This window comes from Physella acuta, unplaced genomic scaffold (genome assembly GCF_028476545.2).
Source record: "Physella acuta isolate Inbredline_101_S28 unplaced genomic scaffold, ASM2847654v3 ptg000636l, whole genome shotgun sequence".
NCBI lineage: Eukaryota > Metazoa > Mollusca > Gastropoda > Physidae > Physella > Physella acuta.
This window is the reverse complement of record NW_026732155.1, coordinates 366,952-391,288: the sequence shown is the minus strand read 5'-3', so window position 1 is coordinate 391,288 and position 24,337 is coordinate 366,952. Positions and strand designations below refer to the sequence as shown.

The window sequence follows — 24,337 nt, the reverse complement described above, 5'->3', positions numbered from 1 at the left end:
AATCGACAAATTGTTATGGGGAAAAATACAAAATATGAACTGGAATAAATCAGAAAAAAAAAACAATTATTATACAGCCTAATATTAAACTTAAAATTTTGAAAGAAATTATAAAACTATAAAATATTTACAAAAGTAATATAGATCTATATTAGTTATTCTAAATGAGCCACACAAAAAACGCTGCGCGCAAATAATTTTGGGCGGGTTGCGTAAATGCTCGGAGATTCAATACCATACATACGCATCCACTAACAACTAATATAGACAGTAGAATGGAAGCTCTTTAAGATGATATAGCTTTAACACGCTGTAAAATAAGCCGGCAAAATTATATATTCAGAACGTGCGTCCAATTTAATATAAAACTGTTATAATTTAATTAACACTTAATATTTTGTATCGGATCGCAGAAATAGAAATGAACACATAGGTATCGTAATGACCCGACAAACTTCTGCCGGCTTTATTACTTTCTCGTATATACGAAGTAGATCTATATAGAAAGTCTTGTAATCGTGCAAAAAAAAAAATCGATATTTTTGCAAATCTCGACGTTTTAGGGCTCCCTGAGTCGGAAAAACATAGTTTTGCAATCTTGTCCGTATGTCTGTGTGTATGTGTGTGTGTGTGTAAACAAGATAACTTGAGTACCGTTACAGCTAGGTTGATGAAATTTCATATATAAGTATTAAATCAAAATCGTAGATCCGTATCAACTTTTGAGCGATTTCCGATAACCGGAAGTGGAACTTTTTCTACTTTGAATTTTTCAAAAGCATATAACTGTCGAAACGGCCCGGGACAAATCGGCCCCTGACAAAACGACCCAGTCAAAATAGCCCCGTCAAAAGGGCCCCGACTTATTGGCTCCCGTCAAATGGGCTCCCGTTATATTGACTCGCAACATTTAGGCTCCCGACAAAGTGGCTCCCGACATATTGGCTCCCGACATAAGGGCTCACAACAAATGGGCTCCCGACAAATGGGCTCATGACATATTGGCTCCCGACAAATGGGCTCCCGACATATTGGCTCCCGACAAATGGGCTCCCGACATATTGGCTACCGACAAAATGACTCCCGACATATTGGCTCCAGACAAATGAATTGTATGACCACTATTGGCATAAAAGTGACCATTTTGTCCTACCTCCACTACTACTATAACCTCTTTTAAATGCCTGAATGAAGTTGCTTTTTCATGAAAAAAAAAAAACATCAATTCACAAACAAATCAAGCTCTTAACAGCTAAAATCTACCAATTCTAAAATTTTGATAATGTTTAATTTACAACAGTAAAGATCTGTTTCATAAAAGCGAGCACAGAAGTGAAAATGTACGACATACATGATGTTTATAGGATAACGACATTTTGTTTTGATAACCTACACGCATACTGCAGGTAGGAAGGTACAGCGTGGACCCGTCTCCCCACACACTGAGTTGGAACAGCCTTTAACCGACTCAATTATGGAAGTCATAGATAGATTACCCTTAAATTAAAACATACTATCTATATATATAATTCTCCTCTTCGAGCCGTTAGAAAACAAGCTGCAAACGCTCTCCCTACCTCCCCACCCCTACATGGTTTTAGTGAGCTGTGTTCACTCTAAATGTTTACAAGCAGAGCCAACGATTTTAAACGTGGGGGGGGGGGGGGGGGGAAGGAAGGGGGGGGGGGGGGTTATGGTCCTTAACGAGCTACTTATAGTGTTTTAAAGAAATATTTTTAGTGTCAGCGTTGGTACTGTCGAATTCACAAATTATGAATTATTGAAAATTAGAAACAACTAAATAGCGGCGTATGTTATGCCGCGGGCCGGCTCGTATTTTATAATCGATAAACTAACATAAAAATAAGGCCTGCCGAACAAGAGATGCATACGTTGTATTACTTAAGAGTGTTGGATAAACTAACTCTAAAGAATATTGATGAATGGGTCCCACTGGCAGGTGTCATATTCAATTAGACCGCTTTGCCGGGAGACTTAGTCTCTACAGAAACGGTATTGACAGTGGTCATTTTGTCTGGAGCCAAATTGACAGGAGCCTTTTTGTCGCGAGCCAAAATGACGGTAGCTATTTGTCGGGAGTCGTAATGACGAGGGCCGTCTTTTCTCTAAAAACTTAATGACGGGAGCCTTTATGTTGGGAGCCTTATTGACTGGAGCCTATTTGTCGGCAGCCTATATGACGGGGTCCATATGTCGCTGGCCCATTTGACGGGGTTGATTTGACGGGGTTATTATGTCGGGGCCGATTAGTCTGGGACGTTTTGACGGGGCCGTTTTGTCATTGGCCGTTTTGACGCCGCACGCCCATGTACTATGTATATATTTGTAATAATGTGTATTATAGTCTCCCATTGTGTTATTCAATAATTTAACATCTTAAAATACATGGTCACGCAAGTAAGTAAGTAGTGAGAATGAATAGCTCGCCTTAGGAGTAAAGTCAAAGTGTGTAATTCATACACCTTAAGAAATTTTTTTTTTTTAAATAATAAATAAATAAAAAGTGTATTTTTCGTTCTGTTACGTTTCTCGGATGTCAAATTGCTCGTAACTCATCAATTTTCTCCATTGAAAATAAGTAAAATATCATTAATCCGCTCCAGTCCCCAAAACGCCACGCATTTTTTGTTTGTTAATATTTTTTAATAAGAGTAGTGTATTTATGCAAGTCCCTATAAACTTATAGCACTTATCAGGTCAGTTTAAGTCCGGATGAACCCAGACTGGTTAAAATCCTAAACCAGGGGTCTCCAAACTTTTCAGCTAGAGGCATCTCTTTGGGGGTGGCAGAGCCCCCCCCCCCCCATGAAATATAATTTATATAGAAATATATGCTCATTTCAAGTGATCCCCCCCCCCCCCCCCCCACGGAAAAAAACGTCTGAAAGAAAGACTGTCGAAACAGTCTCACTCACACTTCTTCTGCCTTTGAATCCAATTCAGAAAAAACCGCTATGAAACTGGGTGGGGGTCTTTAATGATGTCGCATGCAAACAGAGTTTCTTCCAGGTATCTCTTCGGAAAAGCACCGCCCCCCCCCCCCGAAGAAAGTCTACCGCCTCCCCCCCCCCCCGAACGAAATGGAATTTATATAGAAAATATATACTTTTGACAGTGTCCGCCCCCCGGAAAATGTTGTCCACCCCCCCCCCCCCCCCGAAAATTTCAAGTGCACCCCCCCGGAGAAAAAAAAGTCTGAAAGAAACACTGCATGCAAAGGACATGGCGAACTCAGCTGTTGTTTCAGATATGAAGACCTAGCACTGCTGAAAGTGCGTCAAGTTGTTGGTCTGTACTTGTTCCAAAAACATGACAAGCTTGGATCTGAAGGCCTTTAGGGGGGTGTATAGGTCAGAAACTAGATTTCTATCTCTTGAAGTTTTAGGTTTGGAATATTTAAATGGCTAGTTGTGTCTGCAGCAGAGGCCAATTTATGTACCAACTCTTCATCAGACATTAATGGCTGTGGCTTGCCCTTACTTTCCAGGAAGTACCCGATTTCTTTTCTTAACTTAAATACTCAGTTCAGAACTTTCTCAAAACTTTGCCACCATCTTACTGCTGTGTAATATATTATATAGTAAATCTTGCAATTCTGTGTTCAGTAAAGTATACATTAACTAACGGAACGCACTTACCCTTCATATGATATACATGTTTTGGATATCAGGTAAAATTGTATACCCACCATTATGTTTATGATCTAACCTCTGTTTGTACACTGAGTGTGTCTGTAATTCAATGCACTTAATGAGCACATAAGTCAAGGTCATTTACAATTAACTTTTACCTCAAATGCCAGTCCAGGGCCTGGCCGTTACGGCTAGCTGTATTTAAAAGTATGCATTTTTTTGTTGTTTAAAACTGTCATATCGAGAACATCACTGATGTGAATAAGACAGAAGTATATTTGAAAGTAGTCTAGACATTTTTATGAGTGCAGAAAAATCTAAAACTGTATTATTTAAAGGTCTATTTTTATTTTTGATTCAAATATATGGCATTTTGGTAGTTAGGCTTATTTTTCCTGATTTCCAAATAATCGGTAGCATACCAAAGAATACAACTATAAAGTTTTGCAATTATTTTATGATTAAAAGAAATATTTTCTATACTATAAGGTGATAATAAAAAGTAATTTTTCGTAGGAAATAGTATCATGATCCATTTGGATGGGTGCTAGTTTTTTGCAATATTGCCATTGCAATCTGAGGATAACCCAAGTGTGTATGTATGTACTTAACGATGTTTTGAAAGGACAACATACATAAATCTTATGCATTTGAAACATTCAAATTATGTTTAAATAATATCACCTCTACCTAGGAGTCACAACATTTCCCATACATTGATGTTTTTATAACAAAGAGTGAAAACAAAGTGTTTAAAATCTTTTAATTGAACACTGCTTGCACTAGTAGGGTCAACTATTAAAAGGCATAACTCTAAAAATAAAAAACCTATACAATATGTGAAATCATTTACAAACAAAATAATGTCACTGCTCTAAATTTCACAAACAATTAAAAATGTAAATATTTAAAAAAAAAAAATAAGACTTCTAAAATGCAAACTTCATCAGTTCTATTATTGACTCAAAGCATCTTAAAAGAGAGCATTTCTGAAGACAGCTTGTCACCAATAAGAAATGTACCCTCAAATTTTGAAGATATTTGATGCTGCTTGCTAAAATGCTCAATAGTTGCAGAGTTAAAAGTGTCAAATAAAATTAGAATTCAGTACTTTACGCATTTAATTAACAACGTATATATATTTAAAAAAAAGGATAAATAACACTAGTTAAAGTAAAAAAAAAAGGAAAAGATTATTTTAACAGGTTTTTGAAGTTGTTACAATTAACTAGTCTCCCCCCCCCCCCCCTAGATTTTAAAACTTGTAAAATTAAAAATATTAATATAATAAGGATACTGGTTGTGATGACTTTTGGATGGGCAAAACACTGTACACTATTTACAGAGATTCATTTAAAAGCTTGATTCATGCTATTGAGAATTACATGTCTGACAACTAAAATTTATATGTAGATTAGTGTACTGGTGTCAATATAATAAAACAAAAATATGTCCTGAGGTTTAGTTTTACGGTCAATGTTTGAGTAAAGGTGAGGTCCACACTGCTGAGCTAGTTCTAGGTCTAAACTTTTTGTTTTTATTCCCAGGGAAGAGCACTCTTAAGTCATTAGGTATTTGAATAGAACTGATGTGGAATATTTCTTCTAGATCAGGAGGATTACAGTGTTGTTTGATTAATGCTGTGTTCAGCTGGGTACCTGGAAAAAATGATGAGTTTTCTTTTAGTGTTGGAACAAAAAACAAAGTTATTAAATTATGTTGAACTGACACAGACATAGTTTAAAAATAAACACCTTTTTATTTATTATTTAATTTTATCTTACCTGTTGCCCATTCAGGTATCCTTTTTTTAGGTGCCTCCTCATCATCTGTTGAATCATCAGATACCTTGTCCTCTATATCATAATTTTCTGGATCCCTTTGCTCATTTAAATTTATCTTTGATTTGGCTGGAGTTATTTGGTAACTATTGAAAAAATTTACATTTCAGAAAAATAATTCAATTTTAAAACTGAGCTATATATACATTGTAATGGGAAGTAAACATTAAATTAAACATAATGAGTGATCTTTGTAAGCTTGAATGCAACTATCTGGTTATATATATAATACACCAACCTTGTCACAGTCTTACTGCTTTGTGCACATGTTTTGTCAAGCTGTTTTGAGTCTTTTATCTTTAAAATAAAAAGAAATTGGCTTTATATTAAGAAATGTATATAAAGTAAAGAAGTGTTATATACTTGCTATATAATGTAATAAAACTATTATACATTAATGTTTTTAAAGGATGATAAAAGTATTTTTTTTAAAATTATCAATAATTTTTCTTAAGATCAAACTTATATGTCGACAGTACTCTGTTCTGTACAGACATAATTTCACTTTAAAATGAATACACAAATTATGAGTAATTTTTTTTTTACAGGAGTGAAGTCTTTAAAAACTCACCTTCATTTTATTGTCCTTTTCTTCAACCTTTAATAAATCCTTTTTCCTGTATAAGAAAAAAGTTTATATTTTCTATTAGTCTGATATATAAAGACTAACGCAAAATAAATTGAAAAATGTGCTAAGACTAAGCTACTCATCCCAATAGTTGTTACTCATTTGCTTTTTCTAACATGCATCAAACATTTTTTTCTTAACTAAAATTGTTAATTTTATGAAATAAAATGTAATAGAACACCAAAGATCATTCATTTAAATCAAAAGTAAATAAAAACAAAACAACTTTTTGTTTGTTCTTCTGATATTTTGATAATACCCCTCCAAAGTACAACAGTGAAAAAAGCATATCATATAGAACTGAGATGTGGCATTGGCAGGGGAGTGTGTTAGAATCCCCCTCCCAAGAAACTAAAAAAAATGACACCTGTTTCATTTTAAGTTACAGCTATTGGCAAAGGTGTATTTTGATTATAATAATATACACAAAAACAATCCACAATTTTACATTCATAAAATTGTTAATGGAATATGTATATACTCATATATACCTATATTATTAGCCCCCCCCCCCCCCCCCCCCCATTGAGAAACATATTATAAAATGTAATATATTGAAATTTACTGTCTTAAGCATGTTAAACAGGAAGGTATTGACAAATTAACACTCCTAAATCTGATGCCATCTAGACAAGGACATGACATTTTGTTTACTTACTCTTTTTCAACTTGTAAGAGTCTGGCTGCTTCCTGTCTCTTTGTTTCCAATTCTGCTAATCTTTGAGCTTGCTTTTTTTTCTCTTCAGCTAATAATCTTTTTTTTTCTACATCCTCAATTTTCTTTTTCTTCTGAAGATATTCTTCTTGCAACTTTGTGTTCTCTTCCTAAATAATGCAGATGCAATCATGTGTCAAGATTAAATCATATGAGACTGAAATTAAATGTCATTTAACATTAGTAAGACTATGTTTAAACTAATATAGTGATAAGTATAAATCATAGTAAGGAACAGTTGTAGTAGAGTATTTTAATTTAAACTCCTTTTCAGTAATTTTATGTGTAAAAATTCGGTCTGTTCTGATATAAATGGCATTAAACCTGATTAAGTAAATCATGTCTTCTGGCATTCACAAGCAGACATGCCTACCCCTGTCAGCCAAAAGTAGGAACAGTTATGCCTAAAAAGAGGAATTTGAAGCCAAAAAGAGGAACATACGCGCGGACGCAACTTTACTAAGTCAGAAAGAAAAATAATTAATTAAAAATTACTCTAATGACATAAGTAGGCTTCTAGTCATATTTAACTAGTCTCTAGGATACATTTAAATACTGCTTAATGTCAGCTTACATTTTAAAAAAATAAATTAACCAATAACCTGAGACCCCCCCCCCCCCCCCCCCCCCCGAATAAAAATCATAGTTTTGACATAACATGATTGATTTGATTATTTGTGTCTTGCTATGTTCTAGGCTATATGAATAACAAATGCTGAAGGCTTCATCATATGTACAGTTACAAGCAAAGACCCTTGATCTACCTACTAAAACTCCTAGTTACTTCTTACTAAGTTCTTCATAATAGTAGTTACTAGTTAAGTTAAACTTACAAGATAGATCAGTATTCACTATTTCAGTATCTACTAGTAGATCTAGTTTACAATTCTAGATCTAGTAGTAGTAGATATACTACTAACTAGATCTAGCATTAAGATGATACTTGTAAATATTGTAAGTAAACTAGGAAACAGAAACGTGTGCCAAAGGGAGATAATCGCTTTTTCCTGACAATTTTTCAATTTACTTTATTACCTTTCTTTATTAAATTTTTTTTCAAAAAAATCAGAACCAACTGAGTCAATTTCGGGATGACGGAACAAATTACTTTTTTAGGTGAAAAAGCGGGACGGTTCCGATTTTGGCGGGACGGTAGGCATGTCTGCACAAGTCTAGCTTTGGGGACTTTTGTGTAAATTATGTTTTTAAGTTGATAAACTGTGTATACAAAAAGTTTGAAAGATCGCTCTATATAATTTGACTAAAGAAAATGGTCTCTAAAGTTTTTGGGACTAACTAGTAAAAAGAAAACTAATTGAACCTGTTCAATTAATTTTTTTAAGCGCTCCTCTTCTTCTTGTTTTCTTCTTGCATCAACATCCATATGTCTCTTTAGTCTAAGAATAAATAAAAATCATAGACTGGTTGAGTGAACAAGATAATAGCAGCTGTCTAGGTTACCACTTGAAATACTTTTGTAAACTGTTGCCTTGATAAATAAGGCTGCCAAAAAAGACCAATTCATGTTTTCTTTTATTAACAAAGTTGAATGATCATTTAAAAAAATATACCTAGCAAATTCTACACAATACTGATTAGATTTTAACAAAGAATGTTTAGTGATTTATACCTGCAATGTAATTATTTAATATGCTGAGTAGTCAGGAGCAAAAGTAAGAAATAATATCTCTTTGTATATAAAAATCATTCATAAAATTCATTTGCTAAAACTTTGCTTGCAAATAGAAAATTTAATACCCCGCAGTAATAACCTAATTTTAAAAATTAAAAATTCCTGTACTTGAACAATTTTTCATGAAAATAGTAACTTGATCAAAACAGCAGCCAACTAAGCCCACCCATTTTGTCCACTGTGTATTTTAGTGGAAAGATATTTTGCAGATGACACATTTCAGCTAAACAGCAATGAACGGTTGATTGGGTCACAACACTCCTTAAAAGTTTACCCACCATAACAGTTATAGTATCATAGCCCTTTAATAACAAACAATTTTCTAGACTACTGATAAATTTTGGTAGGTGAACTTAAAGGTAACATATGTAGTTTTTAAATATTTAAGTAGTACAAAACAATAATGAAGTTTAACAGAGGTAGCAAAGTAAATCCAAATTAAAGTAATTTAAATTTTTGGTACTGTCAATAATTAACAGATCTAAATAACAACCTTAGCTTTTGCTTTCCTTTCTCCTCATTGAGCCGCTTCTCCATTAACTTTTCAGTGAGAACATTTTTGTCTTCTGCCTTCCTATTTATTTTTTCCTTTAGTTCTTCTTCCAACTGTATCTTCATCTCTCTAGCTTCAGCTACTTTGCGCTCTTTTTCTGCTCTTATTCTAAAGAAAGAAGTTTCTTTTTAAAGCACCAGAAAAAAATTATTTCCAATTGATATTTAAATATTTTCAATGTATTTTGTAAAATTGTCATTGAGTAATGTTTGATTCCTGTACTGCAAGTGGTAGTCCTTATACTATCTTATTACTAGGCCAAAAAAAATAAAATAATATCAGTACTGTTTTTTAATGTATCTCACCTTTTCTTTTCCTCAATTCTGTTTCTTCTCATCTCTGCAGCTTTTTTCACTTTCTCTTTTTCACGGTTTTCTTTTTCAAGTAACAACATCTTTTTCTGCTCTAAACTTATCTGAGATAAAATTCAAAGAATTAAGACCAAGGATACAAAGTGCAGTAAACACCTTCTTGTTCTAGATGTTAACAAGCTTGTATAAAAGCTAATTTCTTCACAAAAACATCTGTACTATATCCAAGGGGCTCCATGCCAAGTGACTCTTAACACAAGGATCAGCAAGTTGCTGACAAAGAGTAACCAATAAGAGCAATTCTAATAGCTCTTGAGTAATATAACTAAGTATCCTTGGAAAAACCCTAAGTCATGCAATCTGCTAAATCAATCTATTGAGCTTTTAAGCAGCAATAGACCAGACAAATATATTTTTGTTAAATTTATTTAATTACTTTAAAAAGGTTTAAAACAACTTCTTTTAAATATTACCATACAGTGTGAGTAAAAGACTACAACAGTGATTTCCAAACTTTTTGTAACTGTGCATCAAAACAAACATTTGCACCTCTCAACCTCAAAGTAATATTTATATATATATAAATATATATATATAAATATATATATATATATATATATATATATATATATATATATATATATATATATATATATATATATATATATATATATATATATACACACACATATTTACAGTTGTTCATAATTATTAAAGTAGAACATCTGATGATGAGGTAGTTGACACACTGGAAGCTTAATTTAGAACATACACTGACAGACAAAACATCTTCTGATAAAAGAATTTAATCATATATGACAAATTTAGTTATTAAGTAAATTTTTGCTAAACTTTTCATTCCTACACAAAACACCTGTCTATTTGGAAACCACTGGGCTATAGTATCATAACATAGGTCTTATTTTTTGAAAACTTACTTGTGACGTTGGTTTAGGAGTATTAGACTTTTTGAGAAAAGATGTGGTGATACCATTTGTACGATTGACTGAGTTATTGAGGAAACTATACAACTTGCTTGTGTTCATCCCAAAACCTGGAGTTCGATTTAAGAATCCCGATGTCTTTTTTTGAGCACTGCTAAATTTAAAAGCCCTGGGACTCTACAAATTACATTTAATTAAAAGCATGTTACTTTGTAATGAAAAGTATTCATAAAAGCTAAGAAAATTTAATGTAGTGACGAAATAAAAAAATGACACAACCAACAGTTGATAACGTAATTATATAGACATTTAAATTATGTTTAACAAATAAATTAAAGCAGTATAAAACCGCTCTATAAAGGGCTACCTGTATGGGGGACAGGAAACTTTCATTCTCATTTCTTACTGCACCACCTAGTGAAAATATTTTAAAACATAACAAACAACAGATTTTTTTCAGTTTAAATAAGAAACAAGGCATACCATATTATACATATAATTAGTCTAAAGTAAAATGAAAACTATAAGACATTAAAAATATACAGACCATTCTTTATAGGTGATGATGATAACAATGGAGTATCAGAGCTCGGCTTGAATAAAAGTGAGAAAGTTGCATCATTTGTATATATTTTTAAAAAATTTCTTCGTTTCAAACATATAAAAATCAGTCAAAACATAGTCAACTAGAAAAAGTGTAATTCCCTAATTAACCATTTGGTCAGGTAGTTAGACAAGCTGCTGATTGTATTTAAAAAAAACAACTGACTCAAGTAAGAGACTTACTCCAACCTTTGACTTCCCACAATTGAATCGTTTAGGGCATGGAGACAGTCCTCTTTCTTCAACATGTCGCTTCTTTCCTGGTCTTTTGGGTAAATAAAAAAAGCATTGGAACACAAACCACAAAAACAAAAATGAGATAATAGCAAGTTGCATGCTCTAAAAATTTAAAATATTTACAGAAATTAAAATATGAAGCTGCATAGACAAATGACACAGAATGTCTTGTTCCAGGGAGTTAGGATATATTATTTGAAAGCAATGTACAGAGAGCATCCTGTATTGCTTGATCAGACTCCAACTTTATTATAACAGTTTCTGTGTGAATTAGACCATGTGTTTTGTTTCCAACTAGTTAGAAAGTGGTTACTCTTAATTAGGGTGTTACTAGACCTACTAACAGTTTAAGTCTTCTAAAACAATAATGATGTTTAAAATCACATGTGACACCTTACTCTTAATTTAACTAATCTAATACATTGATTGTGCCTAATACAATACTTTCATTACAAATGTCTTTATGTATAGGTTTGTCTAAGACATTCACTCACAAGGCAGGATAAAACACTTATTTGCTGTTCTATAATATTTTTAGAATTTGGATTATTTAAAAAAAAAAGTATTGGCTTCAAATAAATGTATTGACCTTATAGAAGAGCGGGGTAGTTGTATTGCAGGTGAACCAGCAATAACTTCATCATCACTGCAACAGTCTGTGAGTTTGACAGTTTTTGCTTTCTCCACTTCACATGGCAACGGTAGAGAGTCAACATGTTGTACTGGAGAGGAACTGTGGATAAATGTTTGAGCTCTTGCATTAGGTTAGATGCTCCTTTCTATAATCATCTTGTATTTAAGACAGTAACATTTTCAATGAGCTGGGGCTATTGAATCAATTTTCTACATAACTAATATGATATTTTAGATTTTAAGTTTAAACATAAAACATAAACCATGACCAATAATTTGTTGTTTTAAACATAATATGAAAACTCACCATAATGTTGGCCTATCCAAATCCATTGTTAGTCTTTTTTGATGTAGCTGTTTTGCATTTTGACTACTGATTTGATTGTTGACACTTTTGGTTTGCTCTAAGCGAGCTCTGCTCCTTGTCACTTTAGGTTCACATTGGGGTGTGTCAAAACAATCTTTATGATAAGTAGTATTCATTGGTGAGCTGGTCATTTCCTCTGGCTCTCCATCCATTTTGTCTGTAAGGAGTGTTCTTTCATAGGCTATTGGCTGCTTTTGATAAATACTGTTAGGTGATTCTTTCATCTTAAATTCAACCTTAGCCTCAACTATTTGTGGGCTTTCTTTTTCTTTGTTTGTGTCATCATCACTACCTTTTTCAGACTGAATGCCACTGTCGACTCTATGGGATTTAGACCTGACTTGTTTCTCCTTGGAATGCTGACAAGACTGTCCTTGGCTGGATCTAGCAGACTGTCGTAACTGAGAAAATCTACTGACTTGTTTCTGTGGTGATGGATCAACAATAACTAGATTATCTACTCTACTAACTTTCATTTTAGCTGAGTCAGGTTTACATGCCTTAGGTGTGACATTATCTCCAGGTGGTGCACACTTGGGAGTTTTAACTATTTGTTTGGTGACACTATTTTTAATCAAATTCTCAAAGACAATGGTCCTTTCCCTAACACTTGGACTTTTCAATTCTAACCTTTTTGAGATTAGGTCCTCAACTGTTGTTAGAACATCAACACTATTATTATCCGCAAGACTTTTTGATTTTTGTCCTGACATTTTAGTCATGGTTTCATTTGAAATTATGTCATTTTTATCCAGCTTGGGACTTGGAACTTGTTTTAAGGCGAGCTCTGATCCTGGTTGTGTTGCTTTAAAAATACTCTTACAACTACGCAAAGGACGTGTGTTGCAAACAGGTTTCTTTTCAATCTGTACATCTGGACTAGTAACAAAATAAAATATATAAACTATAACTGAAAGTACTAAGAAATATGTAATATATTATCTTTTAACTGTTAATCTACTAACATGGGGACTAATTCTAAAAAAAAATTAAATTATGTTAACAAATTTATAAAAATACGCTTTTTAATTTTATGCACTAAAAAGAAAAAAAATTGATGATACCCCATAATTTACACAACTATAAATGAGTGTATTGGCTACTATAGGTATCTATAAGTATTTTCAGAAGTAATGAAGCTCATTTTACCTTTGAGATATAAAAAGCTATACATTTCAGAATATATAAACAGAGATAAGGATATTTATACTTGGTATATAAATCATGGTGTAGTACAATATTGTATTCTTTTTAGTGCATATACTTAAAGCTTCTTTTTTTTTTAAAAATCAAGCTTTTATTTTCTACTTTGACTAGGTAAAGGAATGTTTTTTTTTTAAAATTAGCACCATGTGCGATAGCTAAAACCATAAACATATGAGCAACTGATAGTTAATACCTTGATAATCTTCATGCTTAAAACCAATTGAAAATGGTAAATCCTTTGTACAGATGGCGTACCATTGCTTTTATATTCTAACTAATATTTACAAGAATGGGCATTTCTACTAAATCAAATGAATATTTAATCTATGGCTTGACCAAAAATTACCTTTGAGTTTCTAGCTTCAGCTTCTTTGGTAGTAGAGGAGAAAATATTTCTTCTTTCTCTTCAATATTTGACACTCTGTTCTTTCTAAGCCTTTTTTGTCCAGGCTTCTTTTGACATGGGGTCTTTGGCATCTGGGATAGCTTGGTGCTGATGGAATTGGAATTTAAAAAAAAATAATCAGATATTAGAGCAAGATAGCTGTTTGTTTTAAATATTATAAGTTGGAATACAATTTAACAAAACAGTTAATTGAACTTGAATTTTATTGATTTCTTTTTATGCAATGTGAGTTATCTACCGTTCCAGGTTGTATGTCTTTTAAACGTGTAGAGGGGATGGAAGCAGGCGTTGTTACTGAAATATTAATGTAAACGGAAAGTGATATTTCAACGCCAAGGGTAGACAAAGGTAGAGCTGATTGGCAGAAGTATTTGCACGTTTGACTTGATGCATGGAGGGTGAGGCTATTTGGTGCAGCGTGAATTGGTAAGTTCGAATCACATTGGGCTTAAACTGTTTTGTCTCTACATGGACTATATTCTGTACGTTTGTCTACCCTTGGCGGTGAAATATCACTTTCTGTTTACATTGCTATGTATGACTTTTGACAGTGTTGGCTACATTCCAGGCATACATGTATGTTAACATAAATGATACAGTGACCAGAAAGATGCACAACCGAAAACAGTGCGCAAGGGCAATTTTTTTCTTATATTGACCATTTATTTATAGAACAAAGAGTGACTACATGTACATTGTAGCATAATAAAACGTATTTCCTCAAAATATGACAAAATTAATGTATATTAGTATTATTAGTTTGTATTTGCGCATTTTTACTTTCTCATATACGAAGTATAGAAGTATTGTAATAATGCAAAAAAATATAAATCGAGAGACGTATTACACCTCCCTGAGTCGGAAAAACATAGTTTAGCAATTTTGTCTGTATGTCAGTGTGCGTGTATGTGTGTCTGTGAACAGGATAACTTGAGTACTGTTACAGCTAGGTTGATGAAATTTCATATATAAGTATTATATCAAATTTGATCTGTATAAACTTTTCAGCGATTTCCGGTAACTGGAAATGGAACTTATTCTACTTTCAATTTTTCAAAAGCCTACAACTTGAGTACTGTTTCAGATAGATAAATAAAATTTCACATGTAAATGTAAGTAAAAGATATAATTCTCTGCCTTCTGTCATCAAATTTTGAGTAATTTCTGTTGATTGGAAGTAGTAATTTACGCTTTTTCCAATTTCTTAAAAAACATGTGAATTAATAAAGTACTAATAATATTCCACACTATTATACATATGCTGTTTGCCGTTCACTTGGTGCGCAATTCTTTTTTCTACGAGATTCTATTCTATTTTAAAAAGTTTAAGTAATTAAAAATGGATTAAAAATCATGTTATATCAAGAGTTGCCTTCCCCGTAGTGTTATATAAGAATATTCGAGAAAGTTTAGGGGAGATCACTTCCAGTTTATTCTATTTGTGCTGTTCTCCGATAACGCATTCTTCTGGGAACTGAATGATATGTTATAGCCGAAACATGAAGTTGACCACTTGGCAAATTGACCAGCAAGTTTGTGACCAGCCAAAGTCTGAATTAGATTATGAACAGACTTTGGATGTATGTTTGCTGTTTATATAATGAAATTAATGCCTTTATTGATTAGTGATTTAAGTAAATTACAAAATCAGTCAAATTATCCTATTGTAGTAAATTATCATTCTTTATGACATTCTGTTTTTTGTATATTTGCAGCTAATTGTTATGTGCTTGGTTCGGTAATAGCGTTATGTGTAGCACTGACCACGGGTCAGTGATTGAGAAGAAACAAGGATTGGCAGATCTATAAAAATGTTATATGTTTCTTCGGTTGGGCTAAAGCATTAGCAAATGTAAGTTATGAAACAAAATATAACTAGCCAAAAGTCTGTTAAAATAAAAAAAGCACATATAGAGGAAAATTTCTTCAAGGACGAAATGCTGACTTTTCAAAAGTAATTTCTTTAGCGTCCTACTGTTTTGCAGCAAATGCTGGAACATAACAACCACATTCAGCAGATCACATCACAAGAATGATAATTAACTGGACACAACTTATTTTATTTCAGGTAGTTTGATAGTATGGTAAAACAACCTCTCCCCCAAAATATAGAACTAATCGAATATTTAACTCAACATTATACTGAAGTTGTACTGGAGGATACTATTTTCCTATTTATTATCAATTGTAATTTTAATAATCAAAACCTAAAAATTACAAATTTTTACAGATCTGATATCACAATCAAACAAACGTAGTATGCAGATTACAAATGCTTCATTTCTATAATTTTCTAACCAACATATTTACATTTCAAGCAAAAATTGAAAAAAATTACATCATCTGATGCACAAAGACAACTCACCTTTTGACAGAAAACATATGGTATGCCTCTTCCACAATTTCGTCCAGCCATGTGAATTCTTTTTCTATTTCTCCTAATGTTTTTTCCAAAAAATTTTGACACACCCCATATGGTATTAAGGAGTGAAAGGAATTCTTTAGATTTCTAAACCAATATTCAGCCTCCATCATTGAGGATTTACCACCTAGGTCAAACTATTGTTTTATGCTATTTACAAGTTGATAAGTTCAACGTGCAGCATACAGAAGATTATTTTTCTGAAATACAATTAATTTTGATAAAACTAATACAAAAATGTATTAAATTCATCTGATAAGTAATCAATTAAATTACATGTTTATTCAACCTATTCCATTGCAAAGTACACACATTACTTAATAACTAACCTATAAATTTAAAGTCCAAACTCATTTAAGAGAGCTGAATTACTTCCAACACATAGATGCAAAAAGTTCTAAAAAATGTCCTGCTCTATAAGAATATGATATAAAATAATTAAACAGCGCATCCGAGTCCACTCAATTCTGATGGGTATCTTACTTACGTTAAGGGAAGAAAAGGTGGCAGAGCATAGAGATAACCACACTATTCCCCTCATACACAGAGTTTACAGAAATGGGTGAACTATACTTTAGCTGCCAGGTCCAAAGGGAACTTTATATGGTAATCTATCATTTTAGGACAGTAAAATTGACTGACTAGGGTTAGGGTTAGGATTAGCATTTACATTAGTCAGCCAAGTGTGTATTTAGTTAACTAGACTATTAATAACCTAAAACCCCCTTTTTAAAGAAGATTCTATTTTCTGACACTGGTATAAAAATCCTCCCATTTTTGTAACTTTCAAAACAGAAATCGGTAATCTCATAATATAGCGTCGGAAATTATCTGGTAATGTTTGTTAAGTTTCTGAAACATTTGTTACTGTAAATCATAGTTTATTTGACAGTTGAAATAGAAATAAAGTCAAGGGATTAATGTTTTAATTTAATTTATAGTTTAATTGACAGAAAATTAGCAACAATTAGTAAATTTAAATATTATTAGGCCTAATAAAATCGAGTGCAGTAATTAATGTTTTTTTAAGAAACAAAAAAAAAAACTTGCAGTTGCAAGATCTAATCTAGATTCTAGATCAAGTAAAATAAAACGATTAGATTTACTAAAGCTAAAAGTAATAAGAAGAACTAGAACAATGTTTAGTAGCAGCAATAATTAGCACTACACTTAAAATAATTAGAAATACTATTAGCAACAGTAGGCCCATTTAAAATGCAACTACAATTAATCCATGCACATTTTCAAACATTATGTAGTATGTAGGCCTATTATAAATAATATGGTGGAAAATAAATGATGGTTTACAGTATTTCCAGTGGTTTCCGGAATGGCTCGACAGACTACGCCATGGTTTTACTGTTTTTTACTGCTATACTATTCCGGAATAATAACCGACGCTATATCGTGATTTTACCCTGAAAATGTGAAATAATTACTAAAATTTAACAAGTCACCTTTTTTTCACATTACTAGTCTCGGCCGATTGTACGTACCTAAAAGAATAGATTAGGCCTAGGGGCCTACCTAATTTTTTTTTTTACTTTTTAGTCGTAGGTCTACTAGAGACACTCTACTAGAACTAGAAAATTAAGGAGAGGGAGAGATTCTAGCACTAACTAGTCTAAAACTAAAAAAAAAAAGTCACTAGGTCCTAGGCCCTCTAGCCGGCTACATCTAACTAAAAAAAAAAGGTAATCTATCGTTTTAGGTACGTAAAATCGGCCGAGACTAGTCATGTGAAAAAAAGGTGACTCATTCAATTTTTATAACTTTTTCACATTTTTAGGAGGATTTAGGTTTCTATGTTTTGAAAGTTACAAAATTGTTTTAAAGTTTCATTACATTAATGTAGATCTACCTGTTTTAAACAACTGTATTTAAACTTTTCAGTAAAAACAAGCATTTTTTTCATCAGATGCAACCAAGCTCATTTACTTCAGCAACCATCTTAAGTTGTTTTTCTTTGTATAGTTAGAGATTCAGGGGAAACCACTCTAACTTACAGATGGCCGCTGTTTAAATACTATTACTATAGCAAATCTTGCTCGCAAACACTGCTGTTTAAAGTTAATTTCTGGCCTATGCGCTATAATATTGATAAATTTAGCCATTTATTTTAGTTTATTTTTCCGTTATCTATAACATTTGCCACATATATATCACAATATACTTCTATTAAAGCCTTAACAATGAGGCAACTTTTTCGCACATTACAATACTAGCCTCGGCTGATTTTACGCACCTAAAAAAAGGGTAATCTATCGTTTTAGGTACATAAAATCGCCCACGGCTAGTAATGTACGAAAAAGTTACCTCACTGTCAAGGCTTTAGGCTAATAGAAGTATATTGTGATATATTTGTGTCAAATATTATAGATAAATGAATAATAAACCTAAATCAATGGCTAAATATATCAATATAGATCTAGGCAAGAAATTAACTTTAAACAGCAGGGTTTGCGAGCAGTATAAAAAGCTGCCATCTGTAAGTTAGAGTGGCTTCCCCTGAATCTTGCGCTATAAGTTTACAATAAAAAAATAATAAACAAAATGGCTGCTATAGTAAATGAGCATGGTTACATCTGTTGGAAACATCGCTAGTCTTCATTTATTACTGAAACGTTTTAATTCAGTTGTTTAAACGAAGTGTCTACTCGGAAGAAGATTTTTCTCCCCAACGTCTCCACTTAGTCAGCAAAAGATAGCTCTGCGCATGCGCAGTGACCTATGGCTAGGGCTAGAATGAGGGTTAGGGGTAGGATTAGGGATAGGGTTAGGATTAGAGCTAGGGTTAGGGATAGGGTTAAGGATAGGATTAGGGTTGGTGTTAGGGTTTTGCGGTTGTAAACACACGCATGCGCAGTACAATCGAAAACATCGCCGCTAAGGCAAGTCGTAGTTTCTCTCCATTGCGCATGCGTATCTTATTCCGGCTAGAATCGGCCTTGTTTAAAACCAGGTACATAAATGAAACACTTTTGTATTTTTCAAAACATAAATTCTCCTCAAAATGTGAAATAATTATTAAAATTTAAGGAGTCACCTGTTTTTCACATTACTAGATCTAGTTGCGGGCGATTTTACGTACCTAAAACGATAGATTACCAAAAAAGGCAAAAAACGATAGTCGATCGATACTGAGCTGTGAGAGTGATAGATTACCAAAAAAAGACTCTAGTCTAGTTAATTTTTTTTATTAGACTAGATATTCTAAATTCTAATAAATAGCAGATGTAGATCTAGATCTAATTGTTTTTCCATAATGTTTTAAAGTAACTTAATGCATTGATTAGACGCCTAAATCTAGATTTTTAGATCTTTGTCTTGTTTACCTTTATTTACCGACAAAAAAACTAGATATCCGCGATTCAAATTTCGGAGCGGAACCGCTGTTGTGCATATAAAATATTAGGCACACATTAAATTTTAAAAACGTAGCGAAACAATTTTTTAAAGTTACTAAAGTCAAAATCTATAGATCTACACCTGAAATACTAAGAACAGCTATGAAAGTTATTAGAAAGAGTTATAAAGAAATAGATGTAGTAAAAATAGCAAAGAACAGAAAAACATGAAAGGATACGTCGTCGTAAATTGTAGATCTATTACGATTTGAAAAAGGCGAAAAAAAATTCACAGACAGATCTAATTGATTAATTTTCTTTTTTACTTTCTCGTATAGGCCCCTACAGAGCAGAGTTTCTTCCAGGCATCTCTTCGGGGGGGGGGGCTGAATTTTTTTACCGCCCCCCCCCCCCCCCCGAACGAAATGAAATTTATATAAAATATATATAAAATATATACTTTTAACAGTGTCCGCCCCCCGAACGCCCCCCGAAGAAAGTCTACCGCCCCCCCCCCGAAAATTTCAAGTGCCTCCCCCCCGGAGAAAAAAGTCTGGAAGAAACACTGCTACAGAGTATAGATTACTATAGAGAAAGTCTTGTAATCGTGCAAAAAAAAAAATCGAGATTTGCAAGGATTTTCGCAAATCTCGACGCTTTACACCTCTCTGAATCGGAAAAACAGAGTTTTGCAATCTTGTCCGTATGTCTGTGTGTGTATGTGTGTGTGTGTGTGTGAACACGATAACTTCATTAACTTGAGTGCCGTTACAGCTAGGTTGATGAAATTTCATATACAAGTATTATATCAAATTTGTAGTTCTGTATCAACTTTTCAGCGATTTCCGGTAACCGGAAGTGGAACTTTTTCTACTTTAAATTTTTCAAAAGCCTAAAACTTGAGTAGGTCTACTAGATCTATTTCAGATAGAGAAATGAAATTTCACATGTAAGTAAAAGATCTAATTATCTGCCTTCTGTCAAATTTTAAGCGATTTTCGTTATCTGGAAGTAGTAATTTAGGCTATTTCCGTTTTCTCAATAAACGAAAATGAATTTATAAAGTACTAATAATGTTCTGCACTATTATACTCATATTGTTTGCCATTCACTTGGTGCGCAATTCTTTTTTCTACGCAATTCTATTGTATTTTAAAAAGTTTAAGTAATAAAACATGGACTAAAAATCATGTCTATATCCCGCGTTGCTATCCCCCGTAGTGTTATATAAGAATATTCAAGAAACTTTAGGAAAGATTACTCCCGGTTTATTTTACAAGCTTTTATTTAACTTGATTTTTACTTTCTCGTATATACGTAGTATAGAGAAAGTATTGTAATCGTGCAAAAAAAAAATCGAGATTTTTACAAATCTCGACGTTTTACACCTCACTGATACGGAAAAACATAATTTTGCAATCTTGTCCGTATGTCTGTGTGTGTGTGTGTCTGTCCGTGTGTGTGTCTGTGTGTAAACACGATAACTTGAGTACCGTTACAGCTAGGTTGATGAAATTTCATATATAAGTATTTTATCAAAATCGTAGATCCGTATCAACTTTTGAGCGATTTCCGATAACCGGAAGTGGTACTTTTCCTACTTTGAATTTTTTAAAAGCCTATAACTTGAGTACTATTTCAGATAGATAAATGAAATTTCACATGTGAGTAAAAGATCTAATTCTCTACCTTCTGTTAAATTTTGAGTAATTTCCGTTGACTGGAAGTAGTAATTTACGCTACTTCCGATTTCTCAAAAAAACTAATGTAAATTTTAAAAGTACTAATAATATTGCGCACTATTATGCGCTTTTTTTTATTTGCGTTCACTTGGTGTGCAATTAATTTGTCTACGAGATTTTATTCTATTTTTAAAACTTTAAGTATTTAAAATGGATTAAAAATCATGTCTATAGCCCAAGTTCCCATCCCCTGTTATTTTATATAAGAATATTCGAGAAAGTTTAGGGGAGATCACTCCCGGTTTATTCTGTTTGTCGTCATGGATCAAAACTGGATAGCAAAATTTCGTCCACTTCCAACCAATCAAATTCTCTGAAACTTGGCACGTGGGTCAAGACTTGATAACAAAGCGTTCTAACATCAAATTTGACTTAATAGAATACTTAATCAATTTTTAAAGAATTAATTAACTAATTACATTTTCTATACTATGTAAAGTAGCATTTTCTGCGCTACTTGTACACAGTTTTTTCCAAGTACATTTAGTGCGCAATTGTTTTTAGTCATCAAATCTATTATATTAAAAATTAAAACACTGAACAAAAATACATTTAAAAGTTTTAATAACAAGCTTTTAAATATATACTAACTAGCGTGCCCATCCTCATGCATTTCCGCGGGTTTAGAAGAACGTCTGACGAAATTTATTAAGAGGACGTTTCATCAATGCGTTACCAATCTATATATATAAAAAGCAATGTATGTCTGTGTGTCTGTGTGTGTGTTTGTCCTTTATGCATTACTACACCCAGAGTTTCTTCCAGGCATCTCTTCGGGGGGGGGGGGGGGGGGGGCGACTACACCTCTCATCACATCGCCGTGAAACTTTGGGAAGTTGTTGAGAATATTCCTGGGGAGGTTCCTGCGAAAAAAAAATTCAAATTCGCAGGGGTGGCGCCCCGACAGGGCGCGATTTGTTTTTCTCTATATACGGTATATAAAAATAAAAAGTCGATTTTGGTATGACATCGTTCATCTGCTAGACATGAGACTTTGGGAAGTTCATAATAACACTCCATGGAAGGGTTCTGTAAAAAAATAATTTTTAATTTCGCAAGGGCGGCGCCACGGGAGGGTGCGATTTTCCTCTATATATGGTCTATAAAAATAATAAAAGTGAATTGCAGTGACACCGCTCCACCGATAGGCATGAAACTTTGGGAAGTTGTTGAGAATATTCTTTGGGAGATTTCTGCGAAAAGAAAATTTCAAATTCGCCGGGGTGGCGCCCCGGCAGGGCGCAATTTGTTTTTTTCTCTATATACGGTATATAAAAATAAAAAGTCGATTTTGGTTTGACATCGTTCATCCGGTAGTCATGAGACTTTGGGGAGTTCATTATAACACTCTAGGGAAGGGTTCTGCAAAACAAAAATTAATTTATCAAGGGCGGCGCCACGGGAGGGTGCGATTTTCCTCTATATATGGTATATAAAAATAATAAAAGTGAATTGCAGTGACACCGTTCATCCGATAGGCATGCAACTTTGGGGAGTTCATTATAAAAATCTAGGGAAGGGTTCTGTAAAAAATCATTTTTAATTTCGCAAGGGCGGCGCCACGGGAGGGTGCGATTTTTCTCTATTATATATACGGTATATAAAAATAAAAGTCGATTTTGGTGTGACACCGTTATCCGATAGCCATGAGACTTTGGGGGTGTTGATTAGAACAATTCAGGGAAGGGTTCTGTAAAAAAAATCCTCTTTTAATTTCGCAAGGGCGGCGCCACGGGAGGCTGCGATTTTTCTCTATATACGTTTTATAAAATTTCGGTTTCACACCGTTCATCCGTGTACCATGAAACTTTGGGGAGATGATTAGATCACTCAATGGTAGGGTTCTGCAAAAAAAATATTGTTTAATATTGCAAGGGCGGCGCCCCCGGGGGGAGCAATTTTTTCTCTATACACGGTATATAAAAAATAAAACTCGGATGCGGTTCATCCGAGTGCCATGAAACTTTAGGGAGTAGATGAGAATACTCCCGAGAATAGTTCTGCGAAAAAGAAAACTAAAGTTTCTTATGGGCGGCGCCATATAGGGTACAACTTTCGTCAATACGCGGTTTGGCGCCCAGAGTTTTAGAGCGACTATGTTGGCACTTGGCATCCGTTAATCGAGCGTCCTGCATAGCGAGTAAGGGGTACTACTATATTCAGCGGTAAAACTACAACAGGCTTCTAAAAATAACTTTGTAACGTGAGGAAATCCTTATGTACAGTTTCGTCACCTTGCGAAAGATGAAAAAAATAACTTTTTGAATATGAGGAGGCTACTGTAGAGTTTCGTCACTTTGCGAATGATGCAATAAGCATCTATTATTAGACAATCCAGTCAGAAATTGAGATCGAGCATCTAATAATAGACCATTAGTAACGCTAGCATATTGCATCAGTTACACTGATATTTAAAACACGTCAAATAATTTTTTTACGTGTTAAAGAAAAAATCCTGTTCATTTGTGTCACTTTAGCAAATGACGAAATCTGCATCATTATTAACAGGATGCTATTTGGCTCGATGGCGCCTGTTAGTTTTAAGGAGCCAGGGGTCGTACTCCGCGCCTATGCGGTAGTCTAATCGGGGGGTGGGGGCCCTAAGAGCGCCCCTCTACGTCTCTGACACATGAGCGGTCACCGAAGTGTGTTCTACCATATTATTTTGGTGAGTGATTAATATACACTCAATGTTTTCATGCGGTAGTGTAGGTAAACCCGTGTCCCGATATTTATGATCCAAGCGCAGGCATTGTTTACATTTAAATAACTCACTTTTAGAAAAGACGGTCACGCGTCTAAGAACATATGATTGGTAACGCGTTGGTGAAATCCTTCTAATACATTTCGTCAAACTTTCTTCTATCCCCGCAGCAACGCGCGGGGGACGGGTGCGCTAGTCCTATATATTCTTAGACCTGTGACCTTTTTTTTTCGGCTACCGTCAGGGACGTAGGGGAACGCCCTCGATTACACTACCGCACGGGCGCAGCCTACGGCTCCTGGCTCTATTTAATTGTTGAATGTTGTGTGTCA

General features: G+C 33.7%; 1 protein-coding gene across 3 annotated transcripts; it reads right to left on the bottom strand.

Annotated features, from left to right (window-relative positions):
* Positions 1–4,401: 4,401 nt before the first annotated feature.
* Positions 4,402–19,606, bottom strand: LOC131948293 (inner centromere protein). Of its 3 annotated transcripts, none has more exons than XM_059309845.1 (18): positions 19,548–19,577; positions 16,542–16,626; positions 16,156–16,412; positions 13,731–13,877; positions 12,119–13,057; positions 11,768–11,911; positions 11,125–11,206; positions 10,886–10,931; positions 10,706–10,752; positions 10,333–10,515; positions 9,389–9,498; positions 9,024–9,191; positions 8,159–8,234; positions 6,781–6,947; positions 6,066–6,111; positions 5,733–5,791; positions 5,438–5,580; positions 4,402–5,311 (listed from the first exon to the last, which is right to left on the bottom strand). In XM_059309845.1, the coding sequence occupies exons 3-18, from the start codon at positions 16,323–16,325 to the stop codon at positions 5,127–5,129; spliced, it is 2,712 nt and encodes a 903-aa protein (XP_059165828.1). In that variant the 5' UTR covers positions 16,326–16,412; positions 16,542–16,626; positions 19,548–19,577; the 3' UTR covers positions 4,402–5,126. The 3 variants fall into 3 exon arrangements, with proteins under 3 accessions (XP_059165828.1, XP_059165830.1, XP_059165829.1); XM_059309847.1 differs by having other exon boundaries at positions 11,131–11,206; XM_059309846.1 differs by lacking the exon at positions 16,542–16,626 and having other exon boundaries at positions 19,548–19,606.
* Between the last annotated feature and the right edge of the window lie 4,731 nt (positions 19,607–24,337).

Bases quoted from the DNA above. Each gene is read 5' to 3' on its own strand.
- LOC131948293 (XM_059309846.1), bottom strand. From the start codon at position 16,325: ATGATGGAGGCTGAATATTGGTTTAGAAATCTAAAGAATTCCTTTCAC. The intron at 13,058-13,730 runs GTAATTTTTGGT...TTTTGTTACTAG, and splicing joins CTGAAGCTAGAAACTCAAAG to TCCAGATGTACAGATTGAAA. The intron at 11,912-12,118 runs GTGAGTTTTCAT...ATTTATCCACAG, and splicing joins TTGGATAGGCCAACATTATG to TTCCTCTCCAGTACAACATG.